Source organism: Ixodes scapularis, unplaced genomic scaffold, assembly GCF_016920785.2.
Source record: "Ixodes scapularis isolate PalLabHiFi unplaced genomic scaffold, ASM1692078v2 PGA_scaffold3__209_contigs__length_174095766, whole genome shotgun sequence".
Lineage (NCBI taxonomy): Eukaryota > Metazoa > Arthropoda > Arachnida > Ixodida > Ixodidae > Ixodes > Ixodes scapularis.
This window is the reverse complement of record NW_024609868.1, coordinates 169,267,909-169,287,124: the sequence shown is the minus strand read 5'-3', so window position 1 is coordinate 169,287,124 and position 19,216 is coordinate 169,267,909. Positions and strand designations below refer to the sequence as shown.

The 19,216-nt window shown below is 48.3% G+C and overlaps 1 protein-coding gene and 1 pseudogene across 1 annotated transcript; both read left to right on the top strand.

Annotated features, from left to right (window-relative positions):
- The first annotated feature begins 14,127 nt into the window (after positions 1–14,127).
- Positions 14,128–14,750, top strand: LOC115330024 (annotated as a pseudogene).
- Positions 14,751–17,436: 2,686 nt separating this feature from the next.
- On the top strand, positions 17,437–18,066 carry LOC120843479 (secreted RxLR effector protein 161-like). The gene has a single exon (XM_040214872.1). The coding sequence runs from the start codon at positions 17,437–17,439 to the stop codon at positions 18,064–18,066; it is 630 nt and encodes a 209-aa protein (XP_040070806.1).
- Positions 18,067–19,216: the final 1,150 nt, after the last annotated feature.

Below are 19,216 nucleotides of genomic sequence, written 5' to 3'. Positions count from 1 at the left end.
CAAGCTATTAATACAATCAAATCAAAACGATGAATGTGCTTGCTGCAATCAGACAAAATTTAATGCTCAAACAAAATATAGAGAGAACCTTGTCTTCCACAGGCGCAGGGCGCAACGACCACACGCTGACACCGCTGGCTGAGGCTGTGCTGGCGGTCATCGGTTCCACAAGCCCCAACCTTCTGGGTATCGAAGAAGGCATAGACACCGACGAGTGAGCTGTCATGTTACTGCTATTTGTACGAAGTCTAGCCTTTCGAGATTCACACGATTGGGGGTTCTACTAGCAAAGCTAATATTGTATTCATAATCATATCTGAAGTTCGCAAGTACTAAATACTGGGCCACTCAAAGAAATGTTCTGGTGTGTTCTCTCCAGAGCAAGAAAGAACCGTACACATCCAAGAACTCTAAAACTTCGAGCCATGTTACCTGAAGTTAAAGTCGAGCTAGGCATGTCAATGAAAGACCACTGCGCTCATCAATGATGATCATAAAAATAATATAAACAATAATAATAATAGTAATTATTGGATTAGGAGAGCCACGGCACTGCAGAAAGGCAACAGACCGTGCAAGGTATGCCCGTAATGCCACATCTTCTGATGGTGATTATGTGATGATGTAAGATCACCACCTAATCTTGTGAGATGCAAGATTAAAATGATGGTGATTATGAGCCGACATGTACATGGGGAGGACGACGCAGTCTTCTAAACATCGCAAGCGCCGTTGGCCGAGTCTTGAAAGTTTGGGAAAGAAAAATGATAGCAGACTTAGGCTGGTACACTGCTGAAATGGTAGAAGGTATATCTTAAAAAGTTATCATGCAATCCAAACAAGACAAAGGGGATTGTGTTTCTACTACACTACCATTACAAAATATATTATACTCTCATGATTTCAAACTCCAGGAAGCCATGAATTTTGTTTGATTTATCAGAAATTTATCTAAATAATGATGCAAGATAAATATATGATTTGCCTTATGAGTGGCTTCACATACACAGAAAATACTTCATCCTTTCCTTTACATAGGCCTGCTGATCATAACCAGGTATGCTACACATGAAACATTCGTGAAATGTAAGAGAAAAGTTTATTTATCCCTCAAAAATGTTCATTGTTGTGGGCTGTTCAAAGAGCACATGACAACTCAAAACAAAATTCAGTTTGTTCATCGGGTCAAGAAGTTGTCTAGTGTGAACTATTAAACGGGGGACACGTGAACAATAAAAGCGGGCACTGCGCCACAGTTTGTATAGCAACTTGTGAGGACGTTGTGACTTGCCCATGCTATGCCACTTAAATTCAATGCCGTTGTCCTGTAATTCATATTTTTTGTTCTTGCAGCCCTTTTGTTTAGTACACATCTTTCCGAGCATCGGTGCACTGCAGAGAGAACACCCATGGATCTGTTGCTTCTCCGCAATGTGCCGGCGCTTGGTGTACGCCATGCTACCAGATCACAGCGTCTGCGCAAGTTGCTGTAGAAATTTCCGTATGAGCCCCGTTGAGTGCGCTTATCACCGAGCACCGGTGCATTGTGGAGAAGCAACAGCTCCATGGGTGTTCCCTCTGCAGTGTACCGGTGCTCGGAAAGAAACACACTCAACAAAAGGGCTGCAAGAACAAAAAATATGAATTACAGGAAAACGGCATTCGGTTTAAGTGGCATATGGATACACTAAGAACATAGCGAAACAACCAAACTTAGGAAATTTGTTTGAATTAACCAGAAGTATAATATCCGAGTTTGAATTATCGCAAGACTTCCGTATACAGGCTAGACTTTTATGAAGTCAAGCTGAACTATGACAAACAGCAAAAAAATATATTGTTTTATGTTGCAAACTCTACTGCTACGTAGACCCAAAGGTCACAAGCACAAAGCTTGGACCTCATTTGCTTCAGGTCCGTTGTATTGAGATGGCAAGTCAAATGAATGAAGGCACAAAGCTGAGACAGTCTGTTACATCAACATATTTGTGCGAGATTAGTGCTCTGAAATCTCGCTCATTTCGTAGGTAGCATTCACTGTCACAGCTGAGTTCGCTGCTGCTGAGCATATGCTGACGTCAAGCTCTTGCAACACTTTTAACATGCACATTGCATACCATGAGGAATGTCTTTTCTGAAATAAAACCACCCTGAAAGGGTGAACAGTATTGATAAATAAAAGAAATCAGAAGTAATCCTGAGCAGTCAGTTCAAATATGGTGTACAGTGAGTACAATTTATTAAGCACCGACCAGTAGACACTATCACTAAATTTGGAATCACCCTGAGGAGATCTGTTGCTCAACATGGTAGTCTTTGACATAAAACAGAATTGTAGGGACAAGCAACCAGAAATATCTGGCCGGCATCAACACTGCACACTGGATCTCCATGAAGCCAGCTGTTTTCACAACTAATAGCCGCAACAGTCAAGATCGGGCTTGACCTGCACACTGTAGGCTGGCTTTACTAAAGCCCACATACTTTCACAACTGATAGCAGCAATGACCGAGAGCTGAGGAGTCGAGCTTGATCCACATGCACACAACAAGCATGAATGAAATACAAATAAGAGTGTTCTCAAATTATGTGCAAGGGTGACAAGACTGACATTCTTGTGTATTTTCCTTAGGGCCAGCACAGCACCAGTCAGCGTGCAGCCAATTACTAACGAGGTGGTTGGAGAGGACCGAGTCCTGAACTACGAAGTTGAAGTGGACCCCGGGGTTGCATTCCTCGAGGTGCCGGAGTCCGAAGAAACGCAGGACTACGAGCCTCCGGACTGGCCGATGGACGAGGATGAGGCACCCGTGGAGCCTGGTGCAGCAGCTGCGCTGCTACGTCGGGAGGGGCCTCCTCCTGTGGCAAGGGGGACCGCCTGAGGCAGCAGCTGCTGCTGAAGGGCGACCGGCACCACTGGGCCGGCAGGGACCACCTCGTTCACGACCGGTCTGGAGGCCCAGCGCACCACCTGCAGGCCCGGCAGCCAGCACACGGGCTGCAGACAAACCGTTTTATAGGGACATCATGGAGCAACAACACGAGAACGTAAAGTTAGAACGGCAGTGCCTCCTTGCCAAACTGAAGGCGACGGAAGAGCAGGCAAGGGCAGCAAGGGCAGCCTGTGAGGCTGCCGAGATGATGAAAAAGGCAGCTAACTTTTATATTGAACAGGGAGAAAAAATTTTCATGTTACATGGGAAGGCCCTACAACAAGACGCTTAAAGGGGAGGAGGGGCCTTCAGTTAGGCAAAGAGGCACTGCCGTTTTAGCTTTACTTTGTAAATACAATAAACAGTTTTTTTTTTGTTAGTTCTCTTCAATGTCTTTTTGGTTCCAAGTATGCGAAAAAATTCCACTGCATTATGTATTCCATTTAGCAACATGAAAAACTAAAGAAATGATGGCATCATAAAAAAATGCAACGACTTTTACACACTCCGCTAAGTAAAAGTGAAAGTCATTAGTGTAATAAACACGCGTAAAGACCGCACCCGCAAAAAAAATGTTTGCTTGCGCACCATTGCATTTGTACAGGCCTGAGCGATGTCACCGCCGACGTGGCATGCAGTCAGCATCAAAGCTTTATTTTCCTTTGCAATCCTTACAATCATCTCCCTTCTTGCTGCCTTTTGTGGAAGTTGCTTAAGGCACATTCAGCCAAAACACCTAACTATTCATCACCCTTTTTATGTTTGAGCAACCTTCATCTATGATCCACTGACGTCAAAGCCGAGTGGGAACGACAACGAAAGAAAGTGCGAACTGCAGGTCCAAAATGGAAGCGCAGCGGCGTAAAGGCCCATACACACAATTTCGTTTCAGTGCGTTTGACTGCACTGTATCGAAAAGTAGCCACAACTCTTTGGGCTGCCTGTGGTTCATATAAAACAAAGCAACTAACTTGCTTATCAGACGGCAAACGAACAGGGGCCCCGCACCATGCTGGTGATTGACTTCCCACCACATGGAAGCACTTACCAAGGCATAGGATGCCACAAATTGCCCGGACATGCACTGATGTGCACCATATTTTCTACAAAACTACCTGGTTTTTGGCATGTGAACTTGAAAAACTGTGCCAAACTTACGATGACGACATTCAAACAGCACGTACGGGATATTTCGGCGTTGGTAAAGTGTGCTACAAGTAGAAAGTTCCAATATGCCACCGACAAAGTTTTGATGCGAAAGGCTATTGTGTCGGAAGAACAAATTTAAATATGCGGTTCAAGGCGTAACTGGAATCCCGCAATTATTTGACCAGCGGCTCTAGACGCCACTCATAGTAAAGTATTAGTTAGTGAAGTATTGGTAAATAATGCAAGGATCCATATGTCATGGACCGCAAAGGCCGATGTCTCAGTGGCAGCGTTTCAGCGAGCATGCATTTGGGGGCCACTGCCGACTGATCATTGCCTGGCCGAGCTCGCGGCGAGGCATGCCTCCCGTACTCGGCGAGAAGGCCCCGAAGGTGCGCTCAAAACATGAAAACTACATCAAGAAGATAAAGGCAAAGGGCATCGTTATCACGAACAGGCAAGGCTGATGCAAAGACTGTGTGAACATAAATGTTAAAAAGTGTTGTCAGTGCACCGCCAGGAAGAGTCCTGCCAACTGTGCAGCCGCAGCCCTCCTCTGCCACTTGGACTTTCTTCTCTTTGACGTTTACTCTGTTGCGGGGCGACTCAATGAAACTATCGCCGTGATACATAGCAAGTGCTACAGCTGAATCAGGCGCATTTTACCATAGCTCTCGCTGCAAATGGCTGTCGCCTCAACCACCAGTATACAGTCGACTACAGACACGATGGTTGTAATGACATTCTGCTTGTACAGTGGCGTCGAAAAGAAATAGGGGGGCGGGGGGGGGGGAGACTGCCCCCCCCGACAGGTCAGAAATTTAATGGAAAAGATATGGGGGAGGGGTGCAAACTTGCCCTTCCCCCCCCCCCCCCCCCACCACTGTCGCCCCCCCCCCCCCCCCCCCCCCCCATCCGCTGAATGGTTCTGACGTCTCTGTGCTTGTAATCACCCATTTTTTCTGACAAAAACTTTTACTTCAGTGTCCTATTCGAAAGTTTCTGGCAATAGCCACAGTTTCAACAGATTGTTCATGGTGACTGTTGTGTGTAGAGTGGTGGCACCATCGGGGACACGGACCGCAATCCTAGAAGATTACGCCACACCGCGGAAAAAATGCGAAGCACGCAGTCAACGGCCAACGCCAGCCAGTGAACCTATCATGTCTTCATTACGTAGCCTTTGTATCTTGGGTCAATAAATAGTTCATGTTATCCGGTCATCATCTACTGACCAGGATCTATCATGTGGTGATGAGGATAAGATTGCATAGAGACTGCCGCACTCTACGGCCCCACATCGGAACGTACAGGTGAGGCAGAATGTTTGTGAACATCGCCCTTTGTTCGGGTACCCCCCTTGTACCCTCGACAAGAAATGGCGACCCTGGGACAGATAGGAGAATTCAACCCTGCGTTTCCGGAGAAGTGGGACGCCTACGAGGCAAGATTGAACTTCCACCTCGAGGCAAACGATATCACCAACCCAACCAGAAAACGTGCTGTTTTATTTTTAGCGTTTGCGGAGCTGCCACTTTTGACTTAGTACAGTCACTACTCGCGTTGGCAACTCCCAAAACGAAGACCTTCAGCCAACCGTCGGAGATTGTACGCCAGAATGCCTTTACCGGCGGAATCAGGGTCCCGAGAAGTCTGTGGCCTTATTCATTGTGGAACTATGGCGGCTGTTACAAAACTGCAACTTTCCAAATCTCACGGAAACACTGTGAGATCTACTTGTGTGTGACCTGAGGGATGAAACTCTTGAAGCTCGACTTTTCGCAAAAAAAAACTCTCGTTCAAGATCGCTCAGGAAGAAGTGCTGGCAGCTGAAGCGGCGGCTCAAAGCACCCACGATGTGAGGGGAAGACAACCAGCTGTGGCAACCAACGTTGCCATACATCAGGACTAAGAGGAAGGAGAAAACACGCTTAGGCAACCGACAAGGAAACAGTATACCACGGGAAAACAAAGCCTTGCAATGGGTGCAGAGGAGCTCACGCACGGGAGTATTGTCAATTTAAGGATGCCCAGAGTCACTTATGCAGAAAAATTGGCCGCATCGACTGTGTGTGTCGCATGAAACAATGAGCGCAGAGCGGGCCATGGGAATAAGAGGATCGAAAACCATGGCGAACGTTCTGAACTTGAACACACAGTCTGATGATGTGTACGATACTAACCAACTGGCCCCACCACAGGCATCGCAGACACGTAAGCACCGGACGTCGGCAATGATGGAAGTTGAGTCGGGGTCAGAGTTATCGATCATCCCAGAACAAACAAATGAAATCATGAAGAAGATGCTGCCCCGCGTGAGCCATTTCAATCGCAAGTCAGATTTCCATTGCAATACGGTGCAGATCAAGGGGGTGTATGAGGTCCATGTCAAGCACGGCAGTTTCGAAGGAGACCTGAAACTGCAAGTAGCACAGGGACAGTGGACAACCCTCCTCGGCATGGACTGGTTTAAACCATTGGGAATCAGGCTGCTAGGGGTAAATAAGGTCACAGGGCTGTCTATTGAAGGTGTGCTTGCAAAGTATGATGGCGTTTTTGGGTAAAAGATTGAGAAGTTTGAGGGACCCCCAGTATCGCTGCACCTTGACTTTACAATGATGCCAATCCACATGAAACCCTGGCGAATGCCGTTTGTGCTCACGCTTAAAATTCACGCTGAACTTTATTGCCTTACTGAATAAGGCATTTTGGAGCCGGTCACGCAACCAAAGTGGGAGACCCCGATTGTGACGTCTATGAAGGCAACTGGAGACATAAGAATATGCGGCGCCTACAAGTGCACTTTCAACAAGGCACTGGTTCAACACCCGTACCCGATCCCCATGGTACAGCACCTCCTGGCATCACTCTCGGGGAGGAGGCTGTTTGCAAAACTGGATTTGGCAGAAGCTTACCAGCAGCTGGTGGTTGATGAAGAAGCGGCGGAGGCACAAACGATCCCAACCCATCGAGGAGCATTTCGAGTAAAGCGGCTACGGTTTGGAGTAAATGTTGCTCTTGGGATCTTTCAGAGCTTCATGGACGACCTCCTGAAGGGGATCACCGGGGTTGTGTCATAATTCCATAATGTTCTAATTGCTGCAAGCACCAAAGAAGAGTTGGCAGGCCACCTCGAGGAAGTTCTGCACCGTCTTGCTGATGCTGGACTCAGGGTAAAAAGTGAAAAGTGCCATTTTGAAGTGTCGCAGCTCGAGTTTCTGGGATATTTTATTGACGAGACGGGTGTGCATTCAACAAAAAAAAGGTGAAGGCGATTCATGAGGCACCAGTACCAACAAGCAAACAGGAGCTACAGGCTTTCCTAAGACTGCTAAAATTCTATCGCATCTTTCTACGAATAAGGCAGCAGTGGCCGAGCCACTACGTCAGCTACTTGACAAAGAGGCACGGTGGGAGTGGACGCCTCTTCATGAAGAAGTTTTCAACGAACGCAAGCAGCTGCTGTCCTCAGCAAGTGTGCTGCACCATTATGATGAAACAAACCCCTTTGTGCACACTTGTGATGCCTCGCCATAAGACATACATTAAAGCTGTACTTGGCCGTAGACCGGAAGATGACAAAGAGGCCCCCGTCGCATTTTACTCCCGCACATTGACAACTACCAAGCCAAACTATGCTCAAATCAACAAAGAAGCCTTTGCAGTGCTGGTAAGCGTAAAGAAGTTCCATGACTACACGTATTGCCTTCAAGATCATAACACCACAAACCACCTTTGGGGCTGTTCACACCTGCAAAGCAAATGCCATACATCTTGTCTCCATGAATGTTGCGTTGGACGATCCTACGGAATGCTTATAACTACAGTTTGGATCATTGACATCGGAAAGACATACAACATGCCGATGCATTTAGTTGCCTCTCACTTACCATTCCAGAGTTTGTGGTGCCACCTCCTCTAGAAGTTTTGTTTCTGGAGAACACATCCAATCCACCGCTCCACGCCAAGGACGTCACACAAATGACAGCAAAGAACACCGTTTGAAGGGTTCTCAACTGGGCTCTGAAGGGTTAGCTGCCAGGATGCCTTGAGGCAAATTTCCAGCCATTCAAGATTCAACAACATGAGCTGCCGGTTCACGAAGGACGTATACTTTGGGGGAACAGGGTCGTAATTCCCCCAGAAGGCAGAAAGGTGTTGCTGGAGGCCCTCCATGTCGGACATCCTGGCATCGACCAAATGAAGGCTCTGGCTCGCAGCTATGTGTGGTGGCCCAAGATGGACAGAAACATAGAAGAGCATGTGATCAAGTGCATGGCATGCCAATAGTAACGACCTGCACCTCCTTGTGCCTCAGTAAACGCATGGAATGCAACTCCAGCACCGTGGTCTCGGATGACGGGGCTCAGTTCACCTCCGAAGAATTCCGCACATTCTTGAAAGCCGGTCTCATCAGACGCATCACGTCAGCACCCTTCCACCCGTCAACTAACGGACAAGCAGAGCGCATGGTGCACACAACGAAAGATTCGCTACAGCGTATTGTAAAAAGGAACACGAGGGCAGCATCTGGCCAGTTTTCTGCTACAGCAGCGTGAAACACCCTGCATGATGACAGGCAAGAGCCCAGTGGATATGCTGATGAACAGGAAGTTGAAGAAGATACTTGACCGACTGCACCCAGACCTGACTGAGAGCATGAGGAAGGGAGCTGATGAGAATTCCAGCGAAAGAGCCCAACCGAAGTCACGAATGTTTCGACCAGAAGACCCAGTATTCATATGCAGCTACAGCAGCGGCCCTTCATGGATACTGGCGATAGTGGTTGAAATGACGGGTCCAGTTTCCTACAAAACCCGCACCCAGGAGGGCATTATCATGCGAGGTTCTGTCGACGAAGTGTGTAGGAGCGGTGCATTGAGAGTTGCAACAGACAGCATCAGCCACGGAGAGCGGCAAGCTGCTCGTCCTGAACCACCTGGGCACCCGGATACCGGCAGCGCAGGCAAACGTCGGTGATGGGCCCAGTGCAAGATTTGGATGTGGCCAGGCAGAAGAAATCAGACGGGGCTCGAGCTCCCCCCCAAGCGGTGGAAGGAGTGTTGTGTATTGAGTGGTAGTACCATCCGGAAACAGATGCCAAACCTAGAAGGCCACGCCACACCGCAGGAACAATGTGAAACACGCAGTCAACGGCCTACACCAGCCAACGAACCTGTCACGTCGTCATGTAGCCTTTGTATCTTGAGTTAATAAATAGTTAATGTTATCCTGTCATCATCTACCAGCCAGGATCTAACAGTGACTATACTTGAAGAGTATTGAATAAATTTTGTTAGTTACGGCCTCATTATTTCAAGCACAGTATCATCAAACCGTTTAAAAAAAGTTGGCCCCGAGATAAAGTTGGCCCCGAGATATCCGTAGACAGCATGATTAGTACTTGTACCTAACTAATTCAAAAACAACCCTTACCTCTAACTCTTACTTTTTTTCCACTCTGTGCACCTGGTTGTATGCGCACTCCGCTGGCGTGTCTACCCAGCGATAGGGCACGATCAATCACGTCCATCGTAGCCGATCGCCATCCGCGATGAAGAGCCTGTTTGAAGTTCCTCCTCCGAAGTTGCCTCTGATACAGCTTCTGCGATAGCATGTGGTGCTTCCTTGCCACTTGGCGACCACCTCGCGATCTGTGAGCATATGCCGACCACCAAGAGGACTACCTACTTGTCCGGCGTTGGTTCCGAGGAGCTCCGCTGCTGGTGACCACCTTAAGGGGAGAAATATGTGTGAGATTCGTTCACGACAGACAATAAAAATGCTAGCGCAGTTTCGATTCAAATATATATAGCCACGCCATAACAATTCCCAGCGAAAATTCATAAACACTGCTATAACGGATCAAGCTACTCGCTATCTTCCAAAATGTTTTGGAACATGACGTCCGTCGGGAGTTGACGCTGACATTTTGAGAAACTGTTTGCTTTTCCGACTGTTTTTAAACACGAAACACATCATTTTACAAAGGAAGGATTGCCTCTGAACTGTACCTCGGCCAAGTCCGTGATCTTCGGGTTGAAAATCGTCTGAACAATAAGACTACGTACTACGTCTTGCTTTCCGTTCATTCTTGAATGGATGGCGCTGCATTTGTGTCAGAAACTGAACCGCAAAAATAAGTTATAATTATGCCAAACTTATTCACATTTGCCTCTACAAAACAGCACAACTAAACAGTGGTGTTATTGATATTATTTCTTACCTGAGCACTTGCATCAGGACATGGGTGACCAGTCAAGCTCACAGGAAAACAAGCGATTGCGAAACCACCAAACCGAAAACGAAACAGTCGTGGCAGGCTTTCCTGTCGAAGACGTCGATGGCGTAGAAGCAGTCTAAACTCGCTTTAACAAAAGCATTCACCCAGTAAAAATGACTTTTAGCCGGTGCGTAGTGGCTGGTGGTAGCCACGTCCGACATTTTGTTTTCTCAGGCGGTCTCATCTTGGGTCTCAGCTGAGATCCAGCGTAAGACGCCGGTTGAGCCGCTTGCTCGAAACGAAATTGGAACCATCTCAGTCCGGTACCTACAACCGAGTGAGCGGTGCCTCGAGAGGGAATCTAGGGAAAACGGAGAAAAACGAAGAATCCGGACGTGGATGTGACACGGGGTCGTCTGCTACGCCGCGGTCGTTTTGGACAGCGACAAACGACGACAGTCTCATAATTACTGCGTCGTGTTTTTCGTGCAAACCGTGGTTATACGTGAAAAGTGACAGCAAGCCGCGGTTCTGGGCGTTGTCTGTCACCACCATCGTCGACGTTGAGTGCGTACGCCGAATAAAGGTGTCCACAGAAATGTCTGTTCGTGCCGATGCATTTTCTAAGAAAAAGGAACAACACTGTACGTCCCTTCAAAGGTAAAGACGAATGTAATTTGGTGCAAAGATAAAAAGTATCAATTGGTGTACGAAATGCAGAAACAAAAACTCGTAATTCGAAAGAAATTTAACAAGATTACAAAAGTTGCTAAAAAGAAAGCACGGCATCTGTTCCATAGAGATCATACATACTATCCGTACTGAACTAGCGGGACCAACCGATGCTACGCACAAGACAAAAAGTTAAAAAAAAGAAAGTTGCAGAACGTAAAAGTTTTTAGCTGCAGAGTTGACGCTTTCCACAAGGGCGAGTTTGTTATATATTTGTCTTTACTGCACATAAAAATGAAGCACACATTCTATGTGCTCAATTAATTTTTTTCACTTCTTATTTTCCTGGTTAAATTATAGTAATAGTCAAGAGCTCTGGATTTGAACATCACTTCTAATTTTCCTGGCTAAATTATAGAAGTTGTCAAGAGTTCTGGATTGAAAACGTTTATTACAAACAAATCAAAACAATGAATGCACTTGCTTCAATCAGACAAAATCCAATGACCCAAGACAATGTAAAAAGAGCCGTCATCCACAGGCACAGGACCAGTGAGCTGTCATGTTACTGCTGTTTCTACAAATATACTAGAATGCAGTATGTGCCATTTGATGCAGACAAGTCTAGCCTTTTGAGGTTGACATGATTGGGGGTTCTAGCAAAGCTAACATTGATTTCATAACTGTACCTTGGGTATGCAAATACTAAATACTGGGCCCACTCTAGGAAACATTCCAGCAAGTTCTCTCCAAAGCAAGAAGGATCTGTGCACATTCAAGAACAGTGAAACTTTGAGCCATGTCATTTCAGTTAAAAGTCAAGGTCGGTATTTTTTAATGCAAAGCACTGCACTTATCAATGTAAGAATTAATCTTGTACACTGCTCAAGTGCTAGAAGGTATATTTTAAAAAGGAGTTAAGCAATGCAAACAATACACAGGTTATTGTGTTTCCATTGCACCATCACCACAAAATACACAGGCTAGAAGCTTAAGAAGTAAAGCCGAAACATGGCAAGCAGTAACATGAATTTGATGTTTTATGCCGAAAACTCTACATCTCCGTAGGTCCAAAGGCGACAAACACAACACTTGGACCTCATTTCCTTTGGCACCCATTTTCTTTGGGTCCATTGTATTGAGATGCCAAGTCAAACGAATGCAAACACAAAGCTGAGAGTCTGTTACATAAATATGTATGTGCAGGTGCTTTTACCCATCTAGCTCATTTTACAGGTAGTATTCACTGTCGGCCATAGCTGAGCTCGCAGCTGTGGAGCACATATACTGACGGCAAGCTTCCACAGCACCTGCAACATGCACATTGCCCACATGAAGAATGTCTTTTAGAGTGCAGCTCTTAGGCTTGCGTCTCCGGAGTGAGTGGCGTCGGTGTTGGCGTAACTGCGCGTTACATTGGGACGTTTCCCATAATGACATCCCATGTGACGTCACTAGGGTCACGAGTGACGTCAGAAAGGTCACTTGTGAAGGTTATGAGGGAGGAGGGAGGGGGAGGGAAGGCGTGGAGGGAGGATGGAGGGGAGGAGGAGGGCCATACCTGTTGGTAGTGTAATGAACCGTTATCGGATTGCGACACAAATCCAGCGCCAAGGTCGTGCAGCCGTTCCCCTTATGTTTGCATTTCCCCCCCTCTCTTCCCGCTTGATAAACAAGATGCCACCTTGACAACTGTATGTCGTTTCTTCATCCCCAAATCCACTCGATCCGCGTCCCAGAAATGTGGTCACACTGTGCACTTAAGATAAACAAAAAGGTTCTGGGCCCAGGACGACACATCAACCATAATTTCGGAAGAGGGATCACCTTTATTGAGTGATGAAAAGGTACGACCACATTGAAGAAAAAAACTGTCAAGCAACACCGTCTTCGCTACGTCGTACCGATGCCTGAAGAAGATTAGACGGGCATGAGTGTAGTGAAACTGTCAAGGACGAAGTGACTGACAAGCGGTGTGTGCCCGTCAAGAAAGTAAAAGGTGGCGCGTTCTTCGTCAGACGGATGGAGCGTCGCCGGACACCGGTCTCGCTGTGGACTCCATGGGGTGTTATGTTCGGAAGACGTCTACACACACCAAGCGTGAGTACAGCGAAGTTGTCGGTAAGAAGTGACCTTTGCGCTTTCCGAGCAGGCCGGATCATCGTGCGACACCTGTGGCTGTCGGAAAGAAGCACTGACATCGGTTTGGTGCGTGCCAGTGATGAAAGTGTCGGGAAGAAAAAAAAAGTGAAAGCCGTTTACAAATCCCTGTAACGCCGAATTGGAGCGCAGCTCTTGAGGAGGAGGAGTGAAGGGTACTGAGGGGAGGGTAGACCCCTCCCCCTTCTCCTCCTCCTCCCCTCATTCTTTAATATGCTCCGAGGGAAGGGGTGTCACGTGACTTCGGGGAGGGGGTCACGTGACCTCGGGGAGGCGTGACCTGGGGGTGACCTCAAGGCCACGTGACCCCAAAGGTGACCCCCACGTGACCTTGGGGGTCACGTGACCTGGAGGGGTCACGTGACCTCGGGGGGTCACGTGACCTTAGAGGGGTCACGTGACCTCAGAGGGGTCACGTGACCTGGGGTTCACGTGGGGTCACGTGACCTTGAGATGACCTTGGAAGGGGTCACGTGACCTTGGGGGTCACGTGACCTCGGGGGTCACGTGACCTTGGGGAGGCGACCACGTGACCTCGGGGGTCACGTGACCTCAGAGGGGTCACGTGACTTGGGGGTCACGTGACCTTCAGGGGGTCACGTGGGGTCACGTGACCTTGAGATGACCTTGGGAGGGGTCACGTGACCTTGGGGGTCACGTGACCTTGGGATGACCTTGGTTACGCCGACGCCGACGGCGACGGCGACGGCGACGCCGACGCCGACGGCGACGCCGACGCCGACGGCGACGCCGCTCAAGCCGGGAACGGGCCCCTAAGAGCTGCGCTCTAAAAACTGACACGCCAGTGAAGAATTTCTCGGCAAAGAAGTGAATGAAGGAGAACTGCGTGGACGGTTCATGGAAGACGTCGTCAAACCTGTACGTGTGTTCCTGCTTCGCTGGGTGCCACAAGACGTGCAACGGGAACCCAACGCAAGTTCATCGCTGTAAGCCTACTTCGAACCACTCTCGACAAAGCAAAGCTATAGGATGGCGGCGCTGGACGAACTCAAAATACCAAAAATCTCAAACGAAAATTACCATGCGTGGGCAATTTGAGCCAGAGCGGCACTCGTCCAGAAAGGCTGTTGGGAAGCCATCGAGCCTGGCTATGGTGGGAGAGAAATGATGAACGACGAGAGGAAAACACCAAGGCTTTGACATTCATGTTCCTAGTAATGGAAGACACCTGCCTCGACGACATTGGGGAATGTTTGACAGCTCGTGAGGCCTGGAATACATTGGAAGAGATACATTTAAGGTGTGGGCTACTGCATGCTCTTCAGTTGATGGGAGACTTCTCCAGCACCAGAATGGAGCCAGATGAAACCATGAAGGATTACCTGGATCGAATAATGAACCTACAGAGGAAGCTTTTAACGGCAGGATATGCCTCCACTGACAGGGAAGTGGCACTGGTGATGCTGATGGGCTTGCCAGAAACGTATGAATCACTTATCCTAAATCTTGAGCAAGACGAAGGAACGCTCACGACGAAGAAGGTGAAAGCAAGGCTGCTGGTAGAAGAAAAGCGCCAAGTCAAATGTAAAAAAGACAAACTAAATGAGACTGAAGAAAACAAGGCCCTCATGACCAAGAACAAGCCATTATGAGGAGCAGTCAGCTCCACAAACGTAACGGCAAGAATATTTTTCAAGGAAAGAAGCAACTGGCACTGGTACAAGCTGCTCTGAGCCTAAACAACGAGTTCGGTGCGGAAAATTTGGACACATTGCCAGGGAATGCAAGGAGGGTCCCGATGACGAAGGATGCGGCTCACAGAGAAGACGAAATTCCAGTGTCCCGAGGAAGGCGCTCTGTGCCAGAGGTGGAAGTTCCTCAGGGTCACACATCTGGTACCTTGGCAGTGGTGCAATTGACCACATGACGTCAAACAGAACCAAATTCACCACTTTCAAGCCCTGCTGTTCGACTGTTGAGGCAGCAAATAAGGAGGTCATGGATGTCGTCGGGAGAGGACAGGTAAAATTGAACTTTCGAAAGACTGCGGTGGCACTGTCGTCGAGCTCCAAGATGTCCTCTACGTACCAAGCTTAGACGGTAACCTCTTGTCAGTTGGGAAGATTGAGGAACGTGGACTGAGCGTGACTTTCAGCAACGGAACAGCTAAAGTGATTGAAGCAAACAGTGACCTAATTGTCGTAGCCAAGCGCAATGGTAAATTGTACACTGTGAGTAAGTCGCTTGCAACATTGAAGTTAGCAAAGGCGACAGACGTCACCCTGTGGCATCGACGACTCGGTCATCTCCACCATGAAGCTGTCGAAAAACTTTGCCAAAGCGGTAGAAGCAGTCAAGATACAAAGTGCTCGACATGTGCACTCGGCAAATTGAAGAAAAGCAGCTTCCGAAGGGTTGAACAAGGGCTAAGGCCCCACTGGAGTTGGTTCACTCGGATGTAGTTGGAAAGATCACACCTGCCTCGAAGGGAGGGTCGAACTACTTTGTCACATCCATTGATGACTACTCCAGATTCACTGTAGTGAACCCAATGAAGACGAAGAATGAAGTGCTGGACGGATTTACCAGTACAGACGAATGGTCGAGATTCTCCACAACACGAGGTGAAGACTTTGCGTAGTGACAATGGAGGAGAGTACACACGCAAAGAGTTTGATGAGTACCTGGCCAAGCATGGCATAAAGCGTCGGCTCACCATTCCTGGCATACCTGAGCAGAATGGAGTTGCCGAGAGAATGAACCAAACTCTGCTTGACATGACGAGGTGTCTCCTCATCCAGTCAGGCGTCCCCAAAGAACTTTGGGCTGACGCCGTTGTCACTGCAAGTCGCATCAGGAACAAGTGTTCATCGAAAGCAGTCGAAGGAGAGTCGCCAGAAGCTCTGTGGACAGGGAGAGAAGTAAAACTGGACCACCTAAGAGTGTTCGGATGCAGAACATGGAGTCTGCGAAACAGATGATGCAAGGGAAGCAAGTTGGACCCGAAAGCAGAGGAGTGCATACTGGTCGGCTACCCAGAAGGAGTGAAGGGGTACAAGCTGTGGAACCAGAGAGAAGACCGCTTCTTTGCGAATCGAGACGTCACCTTCGAAGGAGACTCCTTCCCATGCAAGCTTGCCCAGCTAGGCTCCAAGCACCGACGTTGATGTATGTGACGACACCGGGGGCACAATCATTTTTTAAGTAGAAGACAGCTGGAGCGGGTCACGTGAGGTTGGTGGTTCAGATCGAAATGATACTGGCCACAACAATGCCAAAGAAGTTAGCTCATCAGCTGATGAAGACGACAACGGAGCTACACAGCAGATATCCGACGTGACAGATTGTGGTACGCAAGCATACAGAAGGTTGGCGAGACTGGCCAAGAAGGGACCACGTCAAAGTGGATGTCACGGCCGCTGCATAGCCAAGCAAAACAACCGGGAAGATCCAGAAACTCTACACGAAGCCTTTTCTGCATCAGACAAAGAGAGATGGAAAGCAGCTTTACAGAGTGAACTGAACAGCCTTGAAGCTTCAGGAACATGGGAACTGGTGCCACGACCGAAGGAGAGACAGGTCGTAAAGTGTAAGAGGGTAATCCGCAAGAAATACGACGAGAACGGTGACCTGGAGAGGTACAAGGCACGGTTAGTAGAGTGCGTATACTCCCAGGTGGAAGGAACCGACTACAAGGAGACCTTCTCTCCTGTTGTCAAGCTGAAGTCCATCGGGACGCTGCTAGCCATAGCAGTCGAGAGAAATCGGAAGATCCCCCAGGTTGAAATCACGGCAGCATACTTGAACGGTACACTGAAGGAGACCGTCTACTTGGAACAACCGCAGCCTTTCGGCGATTGCAAGAAGGATGAAGTCTGCCTTCTAAAGAAGAGCTTGTATGGACTGCGACAGTCTGGAAGGGAGTGGAATCTCACTTTGGACAAACTGCTGAAGTTGCAGGGGATGACAAGATCGAAAGCAGACCCCTGTGTATATGTTAGCAAAGAGAAGAAGCTCATCGTAGGAGTCTACGTTGATGACCTCTTGATCATCGCAGAAGAGGAGGAAGCGAATTTGATGCAAAAGACCTGGGGGAAGCCAGCCACATCGTTTCCATATGAATGAAAAGAGAAAGGGATGGAAAACTGACCCTCGATCAGACGGTCTATGCCGTCTGATCAAGGCAAGGCAGATGCTAAGGCAGCATCATCTCCTTTGGATCCTGGAAGCAAGTACCAAAGAGGAGAGAGCGACGACCGAATGAGAGAAGACCTGCCGCGCAAGTACAGACAGGCAATTGATGCGTTGCTTTACCTTGTCGGAGGAACAAGACCGGACATGGCTTTTGCCACCACTTACGTGAGTCAGTTAAACGAACATCCCACAGAAGAGCACTGGAGTGGCATAAAGCACATCCTTCGCTATGTGAAGCAGACGAAGAATTGTGCACTAACCTACCAAAGAACTGGGAAGTGTGTGCAGGTCTTTTGCGATGCAGACTGGGCTAGTGACAAGGCTGACAGGAAGTCATTCAATGGTTATGTGTTGACGCTAGCCGGCGCTGCAATTTCCTGGAGCAGCAGGAAACAACAAAGTACTGCACTGTCAACCGTCGAAGCAGAGTATATGGCCATGTGTCATGCTACAAAGGAAGTTATGTGGCCAGAGAACTTCATGAAGGAGCTTGGTGTGCACGAGTTTCTACAGGAACCACAGGTCTTGTTGGTTGACAACCAGGGTGCAATTGCGCTGGCGAAAAATCAAGTCACGTCGAAGAGAAGCAAGCGCATTGATCTGAAGCACTTCTTCCTGAGAGAAAAGGTGGAAGAAGGAAAGCTGCAACTCCTGTACAACAAATCGTCGAGTAACTCTGCAGACCTCTTCACCAAGGCCTTGAATGGAAGGCTGACCCTCAAGCATTGTGAACGTTTGGGTGTCAAGAACGTGGACGTGGCGACAGTCCATTAAGGGGGGGTGTTGGTAGTGTAATGGACCGTTACCAGATGGCACCACGAATCCAGCGCTAAGGTCGTGCAGCCGTTCCACTATTGTTTGTATTTTTCCCCTCTCTTCCCGCCTGATAAACAAGATGGCAGCTCGGCAGCTGTATGTTGTTTCTTCATCCCCAAATCCACTCGATCCGCGTCCCAGAAATGTGGTCACTCTGCGCACTTAAGATAAACGAACAATACCCTCCTCTCCGTACCCTCCTCAAGAGCTGCATTCTTATTCGGCATTACAGGGAATTGTAAATGTCTCATTTTGTTTGGAACACAATTAATAAGAAGTCATCCTCTGCTTGCACATATTGAGCAGTAAGCTAGTACCATCTATTAAGCACCGACCGCCATACACTCACTAAACTTGGTATCACCCTGAGAACACCTGCTACTTAGCATGGTATTCTTTTTATCACTGGAAAGAAGCACAGGGACAAGCTACCAGAAAATCGGGTGGCCTGCATCAACACTGCACACTGGCCCAAATTGAAGCAAGCTATTTTCACAAAAAATAGATGCAACAGCTAAGATTGCGCTTGACCTGCACACCATAGACTGGCTCTATTCGAGCCCAGCGACTTTCACAACTAATAGCCACAACAGCTACGATCGGGCTTGACAAACACACTGCAGACTGGCTCTACACGAACCCAGCTACTTTCAGAAATAATAGCCGCAACAGCTACGACCGGGTTCGATTTTTACACCGTAGACTGGTTCCGCTCAAGCCTAGCTACTTTCAAAGCAAAGAGCCACGACGGTTGAGAGCTGAGTGATCGAGCTTGATCCACATGCACACAAAACGATTTCCTGAGAAACAAATAAGGGTGCGCTCGAACTATGTTCAGGGGTGACATTAAAAACATTCTTGTGGATTGTACTCAGGGTTAGCAAAGAACCAGTCAATGTGCGGCCAGCAACTCACGTGGTTGGCCCGGAACGTTGAGCCTTCGGCCACAAGGTCTTTGTGGCCCCCGGGGTCATTTTCCTCAAGATGCCGAAGTCCGGGGAACGAAAGATTACCAGCCTTTGGACTGGCAGCTGGACGGGGATGAGGCGCCCCTTCAGCCTGAGGCAGCACTGCTGCCGTTGGAAAGGCGACCACCACCATCAGGCCT